Here is a 23,150-nt window from a genome sequence, read left to right on the forward strand (position 1 = left end):
AAAATACATTTACAATGCATTCGCATTCCTGACTTCTGGCCAAACACAACAAAAAAAACATACACACTACTTGAAAAGTTGTAGCTGACCTTTTCAAATCGATTTGGCAATTGAATTCGCCAAGCATTAACTAAACTCAATGCTCCTATCAAGAGTCCTTCAGATGGTCCCAAGTGCCATTCAGTCACAACTCGAAGTTCAGGGAGTGGGCACCACTTGTGGTATACGTAATAAATATATTATTCTAAAAGTCCTCGCTCTCTGGCTGTTGTGCAAGTAATGTATTTAATTATCTCTTTTCGAAATCATCTTAGCGTGATGGCATGCGGCATGCAGAAGAATGTTTCTTCCAGCCAAAGCTCAAAAACTGAAGCTAGCAAAATGCAGCAAACTAAAAACACATGAAACAGAGTGTGTGGAAGAGCGTATACTCTATTGAATTTCTATATAAATTGAGTGGGGAGCTAGTTGAAAATATCTATCTGTATTAAGAGCGTATTATAACGGGCAGAAGCAGGTGTCTCTCTACATACAATAACAACTTTTTGATCCCTGATTGTGTTGCGATCAGATAAAAAATGTGGAAGTTAGCCCTGACTATGTTTCAGTATTGTTGTGGTATAATATTTTAGTATATTTTGGGAATAATACCTTGCTGTTTTGCTTTTATATCAATATACTAAAAACATAGCCTTTGATATGTTTCAGTATTTTTGTCGTATATTAAATGGTATATTTTGGGAATAATACCATTCTGTTTTGCTTTTATGTCAATATTACCAGAAACATCGCCTTTGATATGTTTCATTCTTTTTGCGGTATATTAATCGGAATACTTTGGGATTAATAACGTACTGGTTTGCTTTTATATCATAGCATTTGGTACGTTTCAGTATTTTTTCGGTATAAATTGGGAATATTATCGTACTGTTTTGTCAGCCTCTGGTATATTTGAGTATTTTTGTAGTATATTAATTTGATATATTTTGAAATTAGTATCGTACTGTTTTGTTGAGTACTCTTGACTTTCAAGCTTTCTTACTTGTTAATATGTTATTTATATTTTTGATAAACAATCTGCCGTAGAGTAAGGAGTAAAGTATTTTCATGGGGTTCCACAAGCCGCAACTAAACCGAAACACCCTGTGAATGGGGTAAAAAGAAAACTTTATAAATTTCTCCAATTATATTTTTACGCTGTAAAAACTTTGTGCTTTTACTTTTATAGCGTGTAGTATAAAAACCCTCACAAACTTCTCGTATGCTGATCACACACACACACACACACATCAACTTTATATGTATGTGCGGGTGTGTGTGTGGATAATTCATTTGCGCAAACAACAACGATAAAAACATCTTCAAGTCGAAGGATGTGCGAAAAGTTTTTTTGTTCACTCATTCATAAGTTTTTAATTAAATTGCCGTCACATATTTTTCTGAGCTCAAACAAAAGTCGCTTTTGATGACGCCTCAACGTTCTCTCGTATTTTTGTGTATGGAGTTTTTTATTTGTCGGCGTGATTCACACTTACAACACAGAGAGATATACACTCGCTTCCAAGGAACTATCTTGAGCTTCTACCATTCTCATTTCTGAATTTACTTGCCGTATTCTCTCTACGAAGCAGGCTTCGTTTTCCATTTTAATTTTAAAGTACTTTCGATTACAATCCGACACATGGAACTCAAGGCCAGTTTGTCCTCTCAAGATACGCACAAGTGTCTGCTGCTTGGCGACTCGGGCGTGGGTAAGACGACCTTCCTGCGACGTCATGCAACAGGACATTTCAAGGATACGCATAAGCTCACAAAGGGTGTTCAGGTGCATACGCTGCTGCTGCAGACCAACTATCAAGACTTGGCTCTCGAGCTCTGGGAAGTGGCTGGGGATGAGCGTCATGGCGGACTCTGCGATGGCTATTTCTTCTTTGCCAAATGCGCCATCATCATGTTCGATCTGAGCGTGGAGAGCACAGCGTTGAGTGTGGCACGTTGGCTGCGCTCGTTCGAACGGATTTGTGGCAAGCAGTTTCCAGTGATAGTCTGTGGCAACAAGGCCGATTTGAAGCGAATGCCTCGCCAGTTGTGCTATCGACAACAGCCTAGCTTTGATTACTGCGAGTTGTCTGCACGTGCTGCCTGGAACTTGGAGGCACCTCTAGAGCTGCTCAGCAGGCAACTGCTGCAACGCAGGAGTCTCAAGCTGATCTCGCAACCGATTTTTAAACCAAAAGTTGGTTGCAGCTTCAATGAGGACGAAATGCAACAGCAAATGAAGGTAGTGCATGAAATAGCTCTGCCAGAATTAATCGAAGATGCAGACGAGAGTGAAGAATATTACATGGAAGATACTATAATACTGAACTAGACCAGAAAAGTGAAGAAAATCACTTGGAAGATACTATAATACTGAACTAGAAGTAGAATGGAAATTTGAGCTGTAAATTTTAAGTGATTTTAGGCGATTACGAGAAGAAGTTTTAAGGGGATGTTAAGGTTTTATGTGCATTGAAAACTTATTAAACTATGTTAGGTATAAAGAATTTATAGCAATGAAGTAGTAAATTTCATGTAATTTTAGACGATATAAAGACTGGATCATCAGCAATACAAAACAAGTAAGGAGGAAATGGTCGAGTATACTCGATACCCATTTTCAGTAAGAGAGAAACAGTGCGGTATTAATTTTAAAATATACCAAAATATTCCACATATACCACAGAATACTAAAAATATACCAAAGGCTATTTTTGGTATATTGATTTCCATTCAAAATATACAAAAGCAACTAAGCCCAAATTAATATACCACTAAAATACTAAAAATATACCAAAGGCTATATTTGGCACATTGATTACCATTCAAAATATACAAAAGCAACTAAGACCAAATTAATATACCACTAAAATCTTAAAAATATACCAAAAGCTATATTTGGTATATTGATTTCCATTCAAAATATACAAAAACAATTAAGACCAAATTAATATACCACATAATACTAAAAATATACCAAAGGCTATATTTGATATATTGATTTCCATTCAAAATATACAAAAGCAACTAAGACCAAATTAATATACCACTAAAATCTTAAAAATATACCAAAAGCTATATTTGGTATATTGATTTCCATTCAAAATATACAAAAACAATTAAGACCAAATTAATATACCACATAATACTAAAAATATACCAAAGGCTACATTTGGTATATTGATTTCCATTCAAAATATACAAAAGCAACTAAGACCCTTAGTATTTAGGCCATATTAAAATAAACCAAATTAATCTACCACTAAAATATTAAAAATATACCAGAGGTTATATTTGGTATATTCGATTTTCAGCCAAACCTCTAGTATGTTAGTGTGTTTCCCATCATGGAGGCACAAAGTTATAATACCCTTCTACCATTTGAGTAGCGGGTATTAATATATTTAATCTACTTCCCGCAAAGTTATAATTAATTTGCACAATGACAAGAGATAATTAATGCGATTTTTAATGATCTCTGTGTGGCATTTATGATTCACTCAATACAATAATTTATATCAACTATAGTTATAGTATATAACTTGTAGGGTGCATCCGGGTGAATCGAGCTGGCGTGAGTGTCAAAGCAATTGCTTATGTTGACAGCTCACAAATTGCTGAACGAGAAAGAGAGTGAGCAGAGTTGAAGTACTATAGTTCAAGTCTCGAGGTTTGTTTGGTAATCTTAATTGTTTTAGTTGTGCTTGTTTGCTGTTATTATTACGGTTGCTCTTGGTGTTGTTGTTAATGTTTTGATAAGCGTTCGTTTTGTTCAATTTGGATGGGAAAATTTGAATATGTGGACTTTACCGGAGCTCAAACTCAAACTCACACTCGCACATGGCAACTACGAAAATATTCGTAATTGCACGCGATGTTTACACGAAATGCTAAAAGTAAAAACAAATTTCATTCAATTGGAGCTCTCCCCCCTTCACGGTAACTCTGGTGACGAGAAAGAGCTTCAGCTTTCAGAGAAGGGCGGCAGCGGAGTGTTTGGCAATTAAAACAGAAACATTTCAGCAATGAAAATAAACGTGTAACTGTTTTTGTCGTCATTTTCCAGCAAGAGTTCCTCTTTTCCTCTCTCTTCCTCCTCTTCGTCCTCCGTTCGTCTGCCGTCATTCAAATGAGGCGTTAATTGTATTTACACAGCAGTTATGACAACCATTTGACGAGTGCCCACTGCGAATGAAACTGAAACTATAAAAAGAACTCATTGAATCATTCATTCATTCATTGAAACTTTTACGTTTACGATCCGCTTATCAATTGCAATACGTCATTCGTCATTTGCCATTCAAGAGCTGTCCGTTTTAATAGTTCTACGAAATTGCTTTGCAGTTCTTGTAATCATGGCAACACAAAGGCATGAACAAGTCCCTCTTGACTGATAGCAATCAATGTGCCTCTGAGTAGAGAAACAGTTTAGGGGACAGTTTATTTATTTCCAGATTAAATTTCAAATTTGTTTATGATTTCGCAAATCTTATCTTGCAGTTCTTTTGATAAGCTTTGACAAGTAGATTTACAATGTTGCATGATAATCAAGATAGCAGCTTAATCATATTTAAACACTTTCTTTTTTGGTTTGACAGATATGTTAGTCTGTTAATAAATATTGAATATCATTTGTCTTAGAGATATACTTGCTATAAGGTATATTTTAGTAGTTAATGGTATATTTTGAATGTAGTACTTTATCAATATATACCAAATATAGTATTTTTTGGTATAATAATTTATTATAATATAATATAAGAATAATACCATCCTTCTATATCTCTCTCTATGGTATATTTAGTATGTAGTACTATGACAATATACCAAATATAACCTTTGGTATGTTTGTAGTATTTTTGCAGTATATTAATATGGTATATTTTAAGATTATATATATACCAAATATAGTATTTTTTGGTATAATAATTTAGTATAATATAATATAAGAATAATATCATCCTTCTTTGTCTCTCTCTCTATAATATATTTAGTATGTATTACTATGACAATATACCAAGTATAACCTTTGGTATGTTTGTTGTTTTTTTGCAGTATATTAATTTGGTATATTTTAAGATTATGACGATGATGAGAATGATTTCAGTTCAACAGAAGTTTTCTTACTTCTTTTACATTTTCAATTACCAACATCTGACATTGTCTTCATCTTGATGAACTAAGTATCTTTGTTGTTAAGGCAAATTACTTATCAAATGTCAACTTTCTAATCGGTTGTTGAATTGAACACTTTTCTTATTCTTTTGGTTACAATCAAGTTAGCTTTTGGTAGTTGATTAAAATAGGGATTTTGTAGCAGGCATGTTCATGTTTAAAGGCAATCAAGCAGATGGTGCGCTGCAAGCGTTTCAATGAGGATTTCAAACCGCCTAATTGAGCTGCCGCTGCCAGACAAATGTATCTCGGATTGACAGCGGAAAACGCAACGCTTGACATGATACGAGTGTAGGCAGAGCAAAAGCTACTGCCGACTGACTGACTACTCTTGGAAAAAGGGAGGAGAGTGGAAGAGAGAGGAGAGTTGCAGAAGGCCGAATGATTCGATTCGATTCGTTGGTTTTGCTGTTGCTGTTGCGTGGGCGGTGACGGCGGCGCAATTGTCAATGCCATCAATCAATGACGAGTGACATTTGAGTTACCATTGCAAGTTGAGAACTACATTTTCTGCAATTGATGTCGACTACTGCGAGAGAAGCTTAGAAGGGGAGAAGGGGGAGAGGATGGGAGATGGAGAAATTAGTAACATAACCGGATTTCGCATTTTCAAAATGCAAAGTATTTTCATTGGAAAAGTGAAAAGCCTCGGCTGGCGACTTCCGTTTTTGTTGGACCAACAATAAAAGCCATTCGACAAAAGGCGGAAAGCCGAATGAAAAGCAAAGCCAAACAAAGAAAAACAAAGCGAGCACACACACAGAGAAGAAGACAAAAACGTATGGCCAAAATGGATAAGCTTTTCCTTCACCCATGGGTAATCGAGTCGCTTTTGCCCACCCCCCATAGAAAATGGCATTACTTTCAGCCCGGTCGTGGGCTAGTCTGTTCTCGACTGTCCTGTTGCCTCCATTCAAGGTCCTTCCGAGCGCTCTTTTTGTGTGGCTCGCACACAGATGAAAAAAGTTTACTAGACGAGAGGGGGTGAAGGGGGAAGGGTAGTAGGGAGGGCAAGCGAGGCGCATCCGTCGGGTGACTTAAATAAAATTTGTTGATTTTATTGAAAAGTGATGATGTGTCAAATTTTTTATCGCATTACCAGCGCGTAGCGACGTAGCTCTTATTTTTGCTTTTAACCTTGTCATTTGCATAAAATTCGCATTCAATAGACACATTAGCATTTTTAATGGTCCGCAGCCCCCCCTTCTCCCCTTCCCCTGGCCACACTCTCCACGCCGAAAGTCATTTCAGCCAACGAGTCCGGCTCTCGGTCAAACAGCGCGTCACGCCTCTAAAATTATCAATGCCAAACACGTTTAGGGTTGAAGCTTGTCCATAGAAAAATAAAGCACACAGAATACGAGTATAGGAAAACCTTGGGAAACCTTTGAAAGCACAACGCATCCATTGAAGTGACAAGTGAGCAATATATCTGGACAACTCCTAAGGGAGGATGGCATGGGCAAAGTCCCGATTGTGGAGACAAATTGAGCAGCTTAATGCATGTCAAATTGTCAATTGCTTTAGATATTTCCCATCGACTGTTTTAGTTTGTGCCCCGCTCTTTCTTCTCTGCTCTTCTCTGAATGAATTATGTGCCCAGCTAGCAGCAATGCCAATTGGGTTATTTATGCACCGCTGAACCACTGAACCGCTGCAAATTTCAAATTGATAGTCTTGCTAGTGCAAATTGAATTCAATTGCATTATGTATCGAGATTTTCAATCATGTACTCAATAAATTTCAAGTAAACAATTTATATTTTCAACTATTCCCGACTTGTTTCTGAATAAAAGATTGATTTGTAGGATTTTGATTGTTGATAGCGGCTTACTAAAGAAGGAGCTTTCATTTAGAAATAGAAATTCAATCTTTTACTCAAGTAAACAATTTATTTTTTCAACTATTCCTGACTTGTTTCTAATAAAAGATTGATTAGATCAGTCTTGATTGTTGATAAAGGCTTATTATAAGAGGGAACTTTCATTTAGAAATAGGAATCCAATCTTTTATTCCTGACTTGTTTCTAAATAAAAGATTGATTCAAGGGATCTTACTTGTAGATAGAGTTTTGCTATTAGGAAATAAGAATCCAATCTAAAGCCTCTGGAAACTATTTGAACTTGGCAATTTGCGGAGCGTATTCTGTAGCGTAATATTGCGGTCGTTGAGACCTGGCCTAGTTGCGGAGTTAGATGGAAAGAAATGGCTTTGCATTAGGACGCAACTGGGCCATAAATAACATGACGTTTCATTAGGCGGCGTAAAATGAAAAGCTATGATCACCTGGCAGCCACGACAGACAGACAATTGCGAGCCCTGAACGAAGGACCAGGTCCAGCTTCAGCTTCAGGAATTGGTTTGAGGTTGGCAGCTGTCGGCGCAGGTGTTTTAATCACACGAACGCGACGCCGCGTTTGCCTGGCAAGCCGGCACGCATAAATTTTCATTTCTATTTCCATTGCTAAACGCACGAAACGCAGTCAGAGTCAGAGAGATGAGAACGAAGAGAGAGAGGGAGAGGAATGCGTACAAGGACGACTAGGACGACGTTTTGCCATTTGCCTTTGTCGCTTTTTATTGCCTGCACTTCATTTGTTTGGGCCCCATTTGGGGCTGGGCCGAGTGCTCATAAACCGACAAATGGCAAAATGGCAACAACTGCGACTCTGGCTCTGACTCTGACTCGCGGTCCAGGCTCAGGTTGTGGTCCCTTTTTTGGGTTGATGAGCGAACGAACCGCAAAAAGTTAATTAGAATTAATGCGTTGGGCGTGTAACTGTCGACCACCCCCCTCACCCGAAAAACGCAGGTCAAATCGCATTTAACTGCAGCACAAAACTGAACTCTGTAGACCGTTAATATTTCTGTATAACATTTCTAACTGCTGATGGCTTCTGAGGCCAAAGTCAGGCCTAGGCCATTTGCCGAAATGACGCGCAATAATCATTTCTATATGCGATATGCGACGCAAGGAACTAGGAACTCACGTACTCGGGACACTTTAGAACAAATACGAGTATCAAAATGTAACATCACACCAAAAAAAAAACACAAAAACACCAAAGCAGCATCAAATAGCATCAGCAGCGGCATCAACATGCAGCACACTCTCTCACACACACTAACATGACGTGCCACAGTCACGAAATGACAGCAGCCGCCACAGCAAATAGACAAAGTAATCAAAAAATGCGGCTCTCAGTCACCCAGTGGGAACCGAGTAGATGACAACGCGTGCCTGAAATGTGTAGTGCTTCGCAGTGGAAAAGGAAGCAACTTAAAAGTAAATTATATGAGAAATTTACTAAGCAAATAGTTGTTGAAAATTGATATTCGTATATATATATATTAAAAATTGAAAAATGTTTACTAAACTCCTACCTTACTAAAAGTCATGCCTGAAATGTGTGCTTCATCGCAGCAGAAAAGGAAGCAAGCTAAAATTAAAGTTAATGAAAATTTTCCTAAAAAGCAAATAGATGTGTTTAAAAGAAATATAAAAAATTGAAATTAATTTCAATATTAAAAACAAAAAGATGAATACTAAACTTATATGTTACTCCGAATAAAAGTCATGTCAAAGTACCTGCCAGCCCTATAGAAAAATCCCCCGTTCAGCTGAAATGTTGACAAAGTTTTGAGATGTGATGGAAGGTGACAATCATTTTAAAAAGGCAAATCCAGCTGGGTAATCAAATACACACACACACGTTGAATGGAACAAAAAGCAAATACAAACACAACAAGAAAGTTTTGCTTGCAGAACAACGTTGAACATGGAGGACAAAAAAAAAAAAAAAAAACAAAGCAGCAACAACAGGAAAAACTCATCAGGCAAAATGGAGGTCGCCACGGGTGCAGTAAACGTGGCTAATGAATGCTTTTGGCTCAGCGCTGATGGCAGCTCTGTGTTTAATTTAATAACACACGCACACACACTAAGAGAGAGAGAGTGAGAGTGTGTGTGAAGGGAAGGCAGAGGAAAAGAGAGTTACAGTCGACATATGCTCATCGTCTGTGTGCGTTTATAAGTATATTGAACAAATAAATTTCGAAATGTTGACAACATTTTGCTGTTTGTTCATAAACGAGGCCATCGTCACCTGTGGGAGCAGCAGCAACGGCAACGGCAGCGGTAACGGAAAATTGAACCACTGAACCGCCCAACCACATTGCGAGCTGGACGTCCGTCCACGTCAAACAGCGTTGGGCAATAAAAAAAAACGTGTAAGAAAGCTGCAGTCGAGTTTGTTCGACTGTTAGATACGCGATATGCATTTTGAATAAAAGTATAACATTGCGGTATTATACCTAAAAATATACATAATTAATATACCGCAAAAATACTGAAAGATATCAAATGCAATGTTTTTTGGTATATTTATAAGAGGTAAAATAGTTCGGTATTATTACCAAAATATACCGAATTAAAGTACCACAACACTACTCAAAAATAACAAAGGCGATATATTACCAAATATACCAAATTATATACTTCACAAATACTAAAAATGTCAATATAGATTTAAAATATACCATAAGTGGAAAATATACCAGATTGTCTCTTATAGCCTCTGAGGTCTTGACGTTCATACAGACGGACGAACAGACAGACAAACCGACAGACAGACATGGCTATATTCTTGTCAGTTGACACTGATCTAGAATATATATATTTTCTCCTCCGGCCTGTTACATACATTTCATGCAGGCACAATTTTATAACACCCTTCTACCCCAATGGGTAGCAGGTATAAAAAGAGAAGCAGAAACTTGAAGCCACATTCAGAGCAGCACCCATGGGGAGACGAGACGCATAAAAAAAGAGCAAACTTTTATAATAGCCATACATAGTAGTCATAGAAGGTAGATGGTACATGGTTTGAGGTACGCAATGCTCTATGCGAGGGAGTGTAACTGTCATGTTAAATCCACAAAAAAAGTTTCGTGCAATTTGCTCAAAGTTTATGAAATAACACGCGCCATAAAAGCAAAAGGTCTGCCACTGCGAAATGATCAATAAAAAGTGGAGTTCATCTTCTGGGTTTATCTATGGAGCAGAGCACAAAATGTTATGTTAGACGAGGGACAACACATAACAAATTTTACAAAAGCTGAAAGCGATTAAAAATGCGCAGCGTAATAAAATGTTAAACAAACTATTATTAAATAATATGTTTAATCATTGATGGGGCCATAAATAACCAATTACTTTGACAGCAAATAATGCACTAAATCAAATCATCAATAAACATTTTGATTATCTCTCTTTTGCGTATGTGAAATAGTTATGAGAGAGTATTGTCGACTGTTCTTTATCGTTCGTCTGTTCGTCTGTTTATGCCCACTCGAGTGTAAGCGACTTTATGGAGCATATAAAAATCGTGAGCTTCCAATCAATTTCAAAGTCATTTATTACAAATTTTTAGGTGCACTTCTAATGTTAATAAAAATTAAGGCGCTCGCCATAAAAACAACAACAATAACAGCAACAACAACAAAAGAAATGAACGCACAAGAAAAAGTTCTTATCGGCGACTGCCAAGCACAGTTAACAGACGCGCTTCGTTGGCTAAAGTCCCACCCACAACAGAAGTACAGAAAAAGCCAATCATTGTAGTCCCTAGTTTCAGCTGGAAAGGAGCTCCTTCCGACTCTGACTCTGACTTTGACTTTGACTGTTGAGGGGAGGGGTAGATGGGAAGGTAATGTTGCTTCATATTTCAACGTCACTCGCATCGTCATCATTTTTCCTGTGGCAGCAGCGATGACATCAACAGTTCTGCATAAATTTGCACCCGATAAAAATTTCAAATGTTTTCATCAAATCATTTTTCGGTGCGCAACAGCCGACAGTCGTCTAGACTGAGAGACCTTCCTGCACTAGAGATGAACTTGTGGCGTGACACGACACGACGAAGAACAATACAGATTGCTCACGAGGTGAACTAAAGTGTTTTCTATTAGTTTCTAAATTTTATTTGAACCAACCTTGACCATCTCTAGGCGAGAATCCAGACACGACATGAAGCGAGTATTTATCCATCACTAGAGATGGACACGTAACGTGACACGACACGACACGGCAAAGAACAATGTACACTGCTCACGTAGGACAACTGAAGTGTTTTCCATTGGTTTCTAAATTTCATTTGACCATCTCTAAGTGAGACTCAAACACGACTCGACTCGAGTCGAGTATTCATCCATCATTAATGGAGCGCCTGGCACTGAAGGAGTTGGCACACCCTTTACCCTTGCCTTCTCGCCTTGGGGCAATTGTAGATGGGCGTGGCTTGGGTGCGTTGACGAGATGACATTACTTTTTAATGACTTTGACTTTATGCAGCAAATGCGACTACTTCGACTACCTTCGACGCCTCAGCTTCAGCTTCTGCTTCAGTCTCAGTCTCAGTTTCATTTTCGTGTTCGTTTTTGTTTTTGACTTTAGCTTTTGTCTTTTTAATACCGATTGAAAGTACGTTAAAAAGGGAAATAAGCTAAGGGAGTGCAACATGCTATAAAATAAGTGCATATTCGCATTTATGTTGTGCATTTGGCTTTTGTTAAGAAGACAGATAAAGATATCATATGGCGATATTTCGATGTAAATTTGAGACATTTAGAAGTTTTCTAAGTTAGATAGAAGACTAGTTTTAATTATACAAAAATTTCAAATAACTACTAGAAGTGGATTACATAGTTTATCTATATTTGGACTATATAATGTATTTTATGGCATATAAATATGAATTTTTAAAGTAAGTTTACATTTAATACTCGCATCAGTTTTTCCAGCATATTTTGTGCAAGTTTTCTCTCAACGAATGTTGTGTTGAGGGAGCTGAAGCGGTCTATGGCTGATGCCTGATGGCGGATGGCTGCCAATATTCATGTAATATTTTCCACTGTGAAATATTTTCCGCTCATAAAGGAAAATTGACTGCGAAAATTGTTTAACTGCAGCTACTGAAGTTGCCTTCTCAGTTGCCGCCGCATTCTGTTTCTGACTGTGTTGTTGTTTCTCTCTTGTTGTTGTTGTTGTTGTTATTTTATCTGTGGGGTGTTGTAATTTGTTTGCCCCTTTTTTTTTTGCGTGTGCATTTTTACGTTTTTATGCGTTATTTTGCATGCATCAGCGCGTTATTAAATTCCGCACTGTGCCAAGCCGCAAACAAAAAGCGTAGCGAAATGAAACTCCTCTGCAGATTGCCGAGGCGAGTCGTCAACGCATCCACCCTCTACCCTCTACCCTCCACCCACCACCATCATCATCATGCCATCCCATCCGACATCGCATCCTGCGAGCGTCTCATTTAACCGCAAGCTTCATCCACACACACACACATAAAAGCCAACACACACATTGCTCGCAGCACTTCTTCTTCTTCACCCCTTGCACATATAATCCCACCCATCAAATTTGGCATATTGTTCCCCATTGAGTTTTAGCGTCCCCCGCTGTGTTGTCGCCTCTTGTTTTATGGTTTCATATCTCGAAATGTTAGCGACAAAATTGTTACTTTCTTAGCAACAGCGAGTGGCAGCAACATTGTTTTCATTTCATAACACCAATTACATAATTATGCATTTTATATATTTCGGCTATATTATTATTTCCGAAATTTCATTCAAGTCTATCAAATAATAGTGTTAAGTTAATACTGCAGCTACTTAACATAGTCTTAACATAACAGAAGAATGTTAAGGTCATAACAGTTTGCCGTCTAGTGCTAACATGAGCCAAGCAAACTGTTATACTGTTAACCGTTAGCACAGACCCGCTGCTAACCGTTAACGGGGTAACTCGAAAATGTTAACTTAACAGAGCGTTGTGAAATTTTCCAAAATAAAGTAAACTTATAAAATAAAACTTGCAAAGTTAAATGGAAATTGAAGTATTTTGCTAGATACAATTAAAATTTATAACGATACACATATATGTAATAGGTATATAAATTAAATAAATAGAGTATCTAACCTCTAAGGGAGTAGCTCGAGAATGTTGAGTTCACAGAGAGTTGTGAAAATTTTCAAAATGCAGTATTTTAAAAACATTTGAAATTCAATTTGCTAAGAATAATTGGGATTGAATATGTATAATATATAAAATAATATATATTGTATAATATATTATATATATTATAATCGTAGGATAGACTTAAAATTAATAAAGACATAAATATATGTAGTGATTAAATATATATAGTACATAAAATATACTGTGTATAAATAATTGTTATGATGATTGTTAATTGATGAGTGAAATCACATAATTATGTACACAGTTTGCTAAAAAAAAATATAGAAATGTAATTTGCGTCGTCTATTAATTTGCGTGCAATGTTTTAATTAGAACTTTGTTTGAGCTTAAGCGCAGCGATTAAATTGAGAGTGACCTTTCAACTCGCTTGGCAAATTTGCAATAAATACAATTTTCGCTCGACCTCGATACTCGAGCACTATAAACACATGCAATGCAATTCATCATTCACACACACAAACACGCACATATGTGTGTAGTGGGAAAGGTGTGGAGGAGTGTGTGGAAAGGGAAAAGCGAGTTGTGGGTGCCATCGACAAACGCGTCCCATTAACAGAATTCAATGCACAAAAAGTCTGCTGCTGCTTGGCGTTTTGAAGCCAAAAAGCGAATGTCAACACTATCAATCATTGCTTTGACAGTTTGAGTGCTTGTTTTAGTATTTGTGCTTTTGATTATGTGACGTACTCGCACACACACACACACTCGCACACTCGTACACACACATCCGCAGGCGAGGGCGCATCAATTGATACACTTACAACAAATTGTTTGCGCTGAAACACGTGGGCGGCATTGCCAAAGGCGTCTGTTGTCTGAAGAGCGAGAGCGAAAAAGAGAGAAAGGGAGATGGAAGGAAACATTTTGATTGATGGAACCTCGACCTGAGCTATTTTAAATGAACAAATTGAATGTGCACACACATGAGGTGTGCGTATGCTAGTGTGAGTGTGAGCATGGATGATGATGAGCATCGAAATTGAACAACATTATCAACACATATTATGAGGGAAACTCAGATTACGTTTCAGGAAACTACTTAAAGGTTCTTTAAAAGTTAGATTATGTTTTTATTTTAATCTTTTAAATGACCACTGACTATTTATATATAATATATACAGTATAAAATATGTGTTTGGTTGTCAGAAAATTTTGTATTATTTAAGAAAAGACTTAATTTTTTTGAACATTTTAGGGCCTTACTCTTTGAGGATTATCATTATGATAACATGACAGGATATGTTATTATTTCAGTTAAATTTACAAAAACCTTTTTTCGGATATATGTATATGTGTTCAGTTGTGAGTATATTTTAAAGTATTACAAAAAATATTCATTAACTTCGTTGTAGCAGATCAGAATTTGATTTTATTTTCTTTAAATTGAATACAAACTTGTTAGAAAATACGTTTAAAAGATATATTTAATATAAAATATATGTTTAGTTGTTAGTATATTTTGTAGTACTTAAAACAAAAAGTGTTTACTGACTTCCGAGATTCAAGGAATTACATAGTCGGTCTTATCATCATCAGAGCGCTCTTTAACGAATAGAGATGACCATGGAAATGAAGCCAATTTATTCCCATGCCACTTAACGTATTATTATATGTACCCGTCAATTGACTGCAAAAAAATCACATTTTTGAGAGACCAAATTGCAAATAGAAATCGTCTTTATATTACCAATGATGACAAGCAACGTGCCACCAAGCCCCAGTATATAATTCGGCACAATTCTTTGGGTCGTCATCATTATCCCGATCAAAAGTACTAAATTTGTGATTGCGATGATGTGTAAGAGAATCTCCAGCAGTTCCAGTTGCTTCTCCCATCGTATGCAAGTTATATGCATCCAATTCGCTGCCTATTGCAAACTCTGAATATAACTCATAGCGGACTTCTCCCTTGAAGTCTTCGAGGATTACCATTAGCTCCTGCTTCTGATCTGTAGTCATGTCGTGGATGTTGTCTAGACCCAGAAAGAACTCTCCGCTCACATCTCCAAAACCCTTCTTGTATTCGATCCAATTGCGTTTGAAATTAACAGTTCCATCCATGCGCCGTAAAATGATCGTCCAATTGCCGTCTCTAGTCTCCGCATCGCAGGCTGCCTTAAAGGGAAGTCTGCCATAGGTTGGAATCATTAACTCAAAGATTCCGCTATGGTTAAAGACAGCAGTTGCCTCAGCACAGTTGCGTGCATATAATCTTCCATCAACACGTTCACGAAGCTTGATCGTGAGATCATCAACTATCTTTCGCGCTTTTCCGATCTCCGAATTTTGATTAGTAGTTTCCTTAACACAGCTGCTTGAAAAACCAGCTTGACAAAGCTTTTTAGTAAGATCATCAATCTTGTCCCACAAACTTGTGTTCTCCAATCTAAGACAAGTTATTTTTATTATACAATTTTCATACATTGCAATACAGTACCTTAATATATCAAACTTTTTTTTTAGTTCTACAATTGTTTTAGTTTCATTGAACTGCGTATTTTCAACACCTTTAGCTATCGAACTAAATGCATTCAAAATGAAAATAATGGTAATAATTTTAAGCAACATTTTTGCAAACGATTCAATTCCGACTGATTACAACTGAACTAGAACGCCGCTTTATATAGGCAAAATATACTGTATGTTGATGCCAGATGATGGCAGGTGTGACCACTCAAACCAGCTGACAGTATGGTCGCGATCGTTTGTTATCGGCAGTGACAAAGTTAGTATAATGTGCGTGTGACCTTGTCACACTGATCTAGCTTTTCCTCTGGTGTTGGTCACCCTGCTTACTTTTAGTGCTTTTTCTATCTCACATATGCTCTACATTCTCTGTGTGCATGACAAGCAGTGTTGCCAACTCTTAGTGGTCATTTGTAGCAGTGAAGACCCACAAAAATAGCCAAAAATAGCTAGATTTCTTCAAAAATAGTAAAATAAAATAGCCGTTAGTTTCAAATAACAAAATCTTCTTTTTTTGTACATTGAGTGTTGATTATTTTATGATACTTCTAAGCAAATGCCTTAAAATTTTCCCAATTTCAACCTCCTCGGAACTCAAATACTTTCCCATTGTACCAATCTGTGAAATAGACTTATGGGGACGTCGTACTGAAAATATCATTTTCTTTACCAGGTTCACCTGACTAACACCTCGTACTACCATTGCATTTGACCATGGTAAGCTTAGGAGCATGATAGCAAATGAAGCCAAATCATTAAAAGGATTGTTTCCTCCAGCGTCTTTGTACAAATTAACTTCGGTCCAAAATAATGAGTTGTCTCTAATATTTACCCACTTAATCAAATGAATATTAGCATACTGATTCAGTATAGGATCGATTTTTTCGGTAGGCATGTTAAAGAATTTCAAAATATTCAATATATCTGCCTTAACTGGTTTTAAAACATTTTCTACTCCAAACAAATGTATTTTTTCCAAGATTTCAAAATTATCTGATAGTCTGATTTAAAAAAGAAAATTAATTAATTAGTATGTAACTGCATTCATTACATGTCCTTAAATTGGGGATCCTCCAACCAATCATCGCGAAATTTTTGTTTATATATTGTAAGAATTTTTCGTAAACAGCCGTACAAACACAAAAATCAGTGAATTTGAATGTAGAGGTGATAGCATTGTGAGCAGTAAACGATGTTGAGAAAATACCAAGTACCCAAAAGCTACAAAGGGCTACAAAAAAATATAATCAAATATTACAAATTAAATCAACAGCTTTTGCAAAATTGAGTAGTTTCCAGTTTTAGGTCATGCAAAATAGCCAAAACGGACTAGAAAATAGCTAAGTTGGCAACACTGTCATTGACAAGTGTCTCTGCTATTTGAGAAAAGTAAAAGTGAATTCCAATTCAAACGTGAAAGTGTTTATTTATTTTGAGAAGCCACCCCGACGAATCACTGTATATTATAATATTAACACTACGGAGAGAGAAAAATTCTAGAACTAGATTATAGATTTTGGCTTCTTTGTTCAATTTTAAAATTTTTCTTTTCTTGATGCAAGATTATAATCTTGAACTTTAAGATTACGCAATCTAAATTTGTTGTAGAATTTAGATTTTCTAATTCTTGGTTAAACTTTGATATCATTCAATTTTGATTCAAGACATTATTCTTGATTTTAGTACGTTTTTTCTCTCTGTGTACTTATCGCTCAAATTTCTTGAACTGCAGAACTACAATTCAACAATTGACTTTACTATAGGCATTATTTCGACTTTATTATGAATATAGTACACACTTTCATACAGATTAAACATAATTTGAACGGAAACGCCAATTTAAACAAACAAGTAACAAATGATCTAAAGTGAGCTGTAGCTAGCTTTCTTACTTTTTTAAACTGCAGAACTACAATTCGACAATTGACTTTACTATAAGCATTATTTTGACTATATTATGCATATAGTATACATTTTAATTTTGATCGGAAACAATTTAACCAAAAAAAAAACAAATTATCTAAAGTGAGTTGTAGCTTGGTCCAAGCTTAGGGATTTGGACAGCTCGAAATGTGGCATATTGTCGCTGATTTAGATTGTGGGGTTTCAGTGGAGGTCATGACTTGGACATGGGTTTGATTCTGGGACGTAACTGTTTTAGTCTTTGATCCAATTCTCGCTGCTGAATGAATTGCTGTGCTTGCCACTGACTTAGCTTGCTGGTTGAGCCACCTGGAGTCAAAAGTCTTGAGCAGATTCTGCAAAGCTGCCGCCTTCAGCTGCGCACTCTCATAAACGATTCTCGAGCGACGCTGCACTTGCTCCAGCTCCGACAATCTTGTTGAACTCTCGTCATAATTGTTGCGAATCTTTCGATGCCACTCAAAAATGATTCTTCATTGAGTTGCTGCCCCTGTTTGTTGGCTTTGACGCTGCACCTCAACTTGGAGAAGAGATTTTCGGTGGCTGCCAAATCGAACAAGTTGCAATTCTCCTCAAATTTCAGCTGCGACATTTCAAATGTGTATTCACTCATTGCTCGACTCAAATCTTATAACGACTGCCAGACACAAATTCCTGCTAATTAACAGCCTGCTTGATGCCTTAGACTCAGACTCAGTCGACAAACATATTATGTAAAATGTCAGTCAGAAACTGACAGCAGACAGACTTTTCCTCATGCCTTTTCCTGAGCTGAGTGTCCGGAACGTTACGTCTATGTGGTGTGAATTTGACTGCAAAGGTAATTCAAATAATCTCATCATACACTAGCCCCATCTCGCTTTCTCTCTGTCGTTCACTGTCGCACATCCATTTCCACGATTCAGGGAATTACTTTTTGGGTCTTAAAAGCTCAGATTATGTTTTTTTTTTATCTTTAAATTTCTTTTAACATTTTTTTTTTTTAATATGCAATTTACACATAAGTATAAAATATATGTTTAGTTGTCAGTATATCGACATATTAGTATAAAATATATGTTAAGTTGTCAGTATATGGTTATATTAGTATAAAATATATGTATGTTTAGTTTTCAGTATATTTCGTAGTATTTAAAACAAAAAGTGACTTTCGCGATACAGGGAATTACTTTTTGGGTCTTATCATCATCAGAGCACGTTTCAACGAATATATATGACCACGGAAATGAAACCAATTCACGCCCATGCCACTTTCTACATTATTATATGTACCCGTCAATTGACTGCAAAAAAATCGCATTATTGAGAGACCAAATTGCAAATAGAATTGAGCCTTAGATTACCTATGATGACATCCTACGTGCCACCAAGCTCCTGTATATAATTGGGCACAATTCCTTGGGTCATCATCATTATCCCGATCGAAAGTACTAAATTTGTGATTGTGATGATGTCTAAGAGAATCTCCAGCATTTCCAGTTGCTTCTCCCAGCGTATGCAAGTTATATGCATCCAATTCGCTGCCTATTGCAAACTCTGAATATAACTCATAGCGTTCATCTCCCTTAAAGTCCTCGACGATTACCATTAGCTCCTGCTTCTGATCTGTAGTCATGGCATGGATGTTATCTAGACCCAGAAAAAACTCTCCGCTCACATCTCCGAAACCCTTCTTGTATTCCTTCCAATTGCGATTGAAATTCACAGTTCCATCCATGCGCCGTAAAATGATCGTCCAATTGCCGTCTTCAGTCTCCGCATCGCAGGCTACTTTAAAGGGAAGTCTGTCTGGGACCATTAACTCAAAGATTCCGCTGTGTTTAAAGACAGCAGTTGCCTCAGCACAGCTGCGTGGATATAATCTTCCACCATCAAGCACCTTTCTCTCTTTTTCGTGCTCATCTATCACTATTTTGTAATCTCCAATCTGAAAGAAGTCTCTTTTATCAAACGAAATAATAATTATAATTACTTAAATACCTTAAATTTTGCCTTTAGCTCAATAAATCCATTAATTTTATTAATCTCCGTATTTTGATCAGAAGTTGCTTCAGCACAGCGTGCATATGATGTTCCATCATCGGATTGATGAAGTTTTTTAGTGAGATCATCAACCTTGTTCCTTAATATCTCAAACTTTTCCCTTAGTACTATAATTGCCTTAGTTTCATTGAACTGCGTATTTTGAACACTTTTTGCTATCGAACTGAATAAATTCAAAACGAAAATTATGGTAATTATTTTAAGCAGCATTTTTTCAAATGCTTCAACTCCGAGTGAAAAATTCGACTGAACTGTAACGCTGCGTTAGATAAGCAAAACTAATATAAAGTATGTTTTGTCTATCTGTAGTATAAATATAATATATTAATCACAACATTTTTTTCTTGGTCTTCGCACATTTTTAATTTCTGTGTACTTATTGCTCAAAATACTTTAACCGCAGAACTACATTTCAACAAATAACTTCACTATCAGCATAATTTCGACTATATTATGCATATAGTGTACATTTTTATACAGATTAAACATAATTTGAACGGAAACAACAATTAAACGAAACAAGAAACAAAAGATCTAAAATGAACTGTAGCTTGGTCGAACCTAGCTTTCTTACTTTTTTAAACTGCAGAACTACATTTCAACAAATAACTTCACTATCGTCATTTTTTCTACTATATTATGCATATAGTATACATTTTTATACAGATTAATCATAGTTTGAACGGAAACAACAATTTAACGAAACAAGAAACAAAAGATCTAAAGTGAACTGTAGCTTGGTCCAAGCTTAGTGATTTCGAAATGGATTTGGACGAGCTCGAAACGTAGCCAATTGTCGCTGCTTGAGATATTCCTCGTGCTCAGCTCGCTTTCGCTGTGCCTCGAGTTCTCGACGACGATTCTCTTGAGCCAGCTGAGACTGAGCATTGAACTGTTTGCGCTGCTCAGCGCGCAGCTCTGTGGAGAGGCGAAAGGGTTTCATAATCGACTGTGCGATAGTGGGCCGATTGTGGGGCTTCAATGGAGCTGGCCTTGACTTGGGCACGGGTTTGGTTCTGGGACGTAACTGTTGTTCTAGTCTTTGATCCAACTCTCGCTGCTGAATGAATTGCTCGACTTTTTGATCGCGCTTCAGCAGCATTTGCCTCGACTTTTTGAGCACATTTGGACTCACGGGATGAGTGATGCGATGCACGACGAGCTTGTTTGCATGCTGCTCGTGCACCTGCCGAAAATTGGGCATCGGACGACTGTGAAATTGACGCTGGGTTCGCTCCTGTTCTAAACACTGATGCAGTAATTGCTGCTTCTTGCGTTCGTAGATCTCCTTGAAGCCATAGGCCTGAGGTGCAGGACGCTGCTGGGCTGTGCTTGCCACTGGCTTCGGCTGCTGGTTGAGCCAACTGGAGTCAAATGTCTTGAGCAGATTCTGTAAAGCTGCCGCCTTCAGTTGCGCACTCTCATAGACGATGCTTGAGCGACGCTGCACTTGCTCCAGCCCCGATAATCTTGTTGACCTCTCGTCGTCTTCGTTGCCGAATCTCTCGATGCCACTCAAAAAAGATTCTTCATTGAGCTGCTGCCGCTGTTTGTTGACCTTGTCACTGCAGCTTAACTTGGAGAAGAGATTTTCGGTGGCTGCCAAATCGAACAAGTTGCAATTCTCTTCAAATTTCAGCTGCGACATTTTAAATGTGTATTCACTCATTGCTCGACTCAAATCTTATAACGACTGCCAGACACACCTGCTAATTAACAGCCTGCTTGATGCCTTGGAAATATCTCATTTGAATTATAGAGCTAAATCCAGACCCAGACTCAGTCGACAAACATATTATGTAAAATGTCAGTCAGAAACTGACAGCAGACAGACTTCTCCTCATGCCTTTTCCTGAGCTGAGTGTCCGGAACGTTACGTCTATGTGGTGTCAATTTGATTGCAAAGGTAATTCAAATAATCTCATCATATACAGTTCCCTCTCTTTCGCTCTCTCTGTCGTTCTCTTTCGCACATCCATTTGATATACACACATCACATCCAAGGAGAATTCTTGTATTTCCGGCTCTTGACTGCCTCTGAGTGAGCGAAGTTGAAATGAACGGCAAAAATAAATGAATATTGCATTTACTTTAATGTTCAGCTGCTGATTTAGTTGCTTTCGGTACAGCAAAATGTATTTTAAGCTGTTGCAAATGCCGAATTATTACGGGTGAAAATCTATTTAATGTATTTATTCACATTGGAAAGAAATTTATTAGGCACAAAAATGTTTTTTTACGTTTTACAATAATTACTTCTCAAGTTTTTATAACAGCCTTTGTGCCTTCATGAAATGTATGTAACAGGCAAAAGAATGCATTTTCAATCCTATAAAGTATATACATGTGTATATTTTTCATTAAAATCTGGTATATTTTGCACTATTCGGTATATTCTGTAGTCGATGGTATATTTTGAATGTACGATATCAATATACCAAATACATCCTTCGGTTTATTTTTAGTATATTTGTGGTATTCTAATTTGGTACACTTTTTATGGGCAAAATCGCCTACTTACTATGAATGTACTAATATACCAAATATATCCATTGGTATATTTTTAGTATTTTTGTGGTATACTAATTTGGGACACTTTTTATGGGCAAAATCACTCTCTTACTATGAATGTACTAATATACCAAATATATCCTTTGGTTTATTTTTAGTATTTTTGTGGTATACTAATTTGGTACACTTTTTGTGGGCAAAATCGCCTTCTTACTATGAATTTAATTTGTTTTGGCTGACAATCTGGTATATTTTACACATAAAATATACCATTCTGCATGTTTTCAGTATTTTTTGGTATATTAATTTGATCTATTTTGAAATTATTGCCGCATTGCTTTTAGTCAAAATGGTTACCAGGTATTTTATAGTCGAGCACATTCGACTCTATCTTACTTTTTTATACTTTTTATTCACTTAAATTTGAATGCAACTAAAATAATATTCAATCATAATTTCATAAAAAATATTAAAGTTTTTTACATAAATTATCTAAAATTATTTCGAATAATTGAGTTAAGGAATGGTTTACGCTAATGAATTAATAAAAGAGCCAACAGCAGTTGCTAATTGAAAGCCTTCAGCTTCGCTTTAATCTCGACAGCATAATGTGAGAATTAGGTAATCTCAGAAATTTGCTGATTAATCAACAGCAAAAGGAGGCGTAGAAGGAAATGATGAAGAAAAACAGAGAGCAGGTGACTTGGGCTTCAAGTTCTCGGGGATAATCAAGGCACACACACACACACATGCAACTCCACTTGATTAGCACCATGCAAATGTGTGTGAGTGTGTGCTTTACATGTGTGTGTGTGTGTCTTAACTGAATACTTGAATCTCTGGCTGAGCGCTTGTTGATAACTTTTTAAAAGCACTCCCTCTGGGTATAGATACGTTACGTTTCTTTCCCCTCTCGACACACACTCGACAGATTAACAACATTGCT

General features: G+C 36.9%; 3 protein-coding genes across 5 annotated transcripts; 1 reads left to right on the forward strand and 2 right to left on the reverse strand.

Annotated features, from left to right (window-relative positions):
* Positions 1 to 1,681: 1,681 nt before the first annotated feature.
* On the forward strand, positions 1,682 to 2,371 carry LOC117565017 (uncharacterized). Its single transcript, XM_034243962.1, has one exon. The coding sequence runs from the start codon at positions 1,682 to 1,684 to the stop codon at positions 2,369 to 2,371; it is 690 nt and encodes a 229-aa protein (XP_034099853.1).
* A 12,314-nt stretch (positions 2,372 to 14,685) lies between these two features.
* Positions 14,686 to 20,222, reverse strand: LOC117565222 (microfibril-associated glycoprotein 4-like). 3 transcript variants are annotated; one of them, XM_034244230.2, is made up of 4 exons: positions 19,843 to 20,222; positions 15,699 to 15,768; positions 14,949 to 15,647; positions 14,686 to 14,888 (listed from the first exon to the last, which is right to left on the reverse strand). In XM_034244230.2, exons 1-4 carry the CDS (start codon positions 19,901 to 19,903, stop codon positions 14,771 to 14,773), a joined length of 948 nt encoding a protein of 315 aa, XP_034100121.2. In that variant the 5' UTR covers positions 19,904 to 20,222; the 3' UTR covers positions 14,686 to 14,770. The 3 variants fall into 3 exon arrangements, with proteins under 3 accessions (XP_034100121.2, XP_051859291.1, XP_034100119.1); XM_052003331.1 differs by lacking the exons at positions 14,949 to 15,647; positions 15,699 to 15,768 and adding an exon at positions 18,994 to 19,577 and having other exon boundaries at positions 14,756 to 14,888; positions 19,631 to 19,967; XM_034244228.2 differs by lacking the exons at positions 14,686 to 14,888; positions 14,949 to 15,647; positions 15,699 to 15,768 and adding exons at positions 18,657 to 18,933; positions 18,994 to 19,577 and having other exon boundaries at positions 19,631 to 19,961.
* Positions 20,223 to 20,313: 91 nt separating this feature from the next.
* Positions 20,314 to 21,405, reverse strand: LOC117565221 (trichohyalin). Its single transcript, XM_034244229.2, has one exon. The coding sequence runs from the start codon at positions 21,360 to 21,362 to the stop codon at positions 20,442 to 20,444; it is 921 nt and encodes a 306-aa protein (XP_034100120.1). The 5' UTR covers positions 21,363 to 21,405; the 3' UTR covers positions 20,314 to 20,441.
* Positions 21,406 to 23,150: the final 1,745 nt, after the last annotated feature.

Source organism: Drosophila albomicans, chromosome 2L, assembly GCF_009650485.2.
Source record: "Drosophila albomicans strain 15112-1751.03 chromosome 2L, ASM965048v2, whole genome shotgun sequence".
Taxonomy (NCBI): Eukaryota; Metazoa; Arthropoda; class Insecta; order Diptera; family Drosophilidae; genus Drosophila; species Drosophila albomicans.

Coding starts and splice junctions, on each gene's coding strand:
- LOC117565221 (XM_034244229.2), bottom strand. CDS start 21,362: ATGAGTGAATACACATTTAAAATGTCGCAGCTGAAATTTGAAGAGAAT.
- LOC117565222 (XM_052003331.1), bottom strand. CDS start 19,903: ATGCTGCTTAAAATAATTACCATAATTTTCGTTTTGAATTTATTCAGT. Junction 19,578..19,630: donor AGCTAAAGGCAAAATTTAAG/GTATTTAAGTAA, acceptor GACTTCTTTCAG/ATTGGAGATTACAAAATAGT. Junction 14,889..18,993: donor CACGTAGGATGTCATCATAG/GTAATCTAAGGC, acceptor ATTTTTTTGCAG/TCAATTGACGGGTACATATA.
- LOC117565017 (XM_034243962.1), top strand. CDS start 1,682: ATGGAACTCAAGGCCAGTTTGTCCTCTCAAGATACGCACAAGTGTCTG.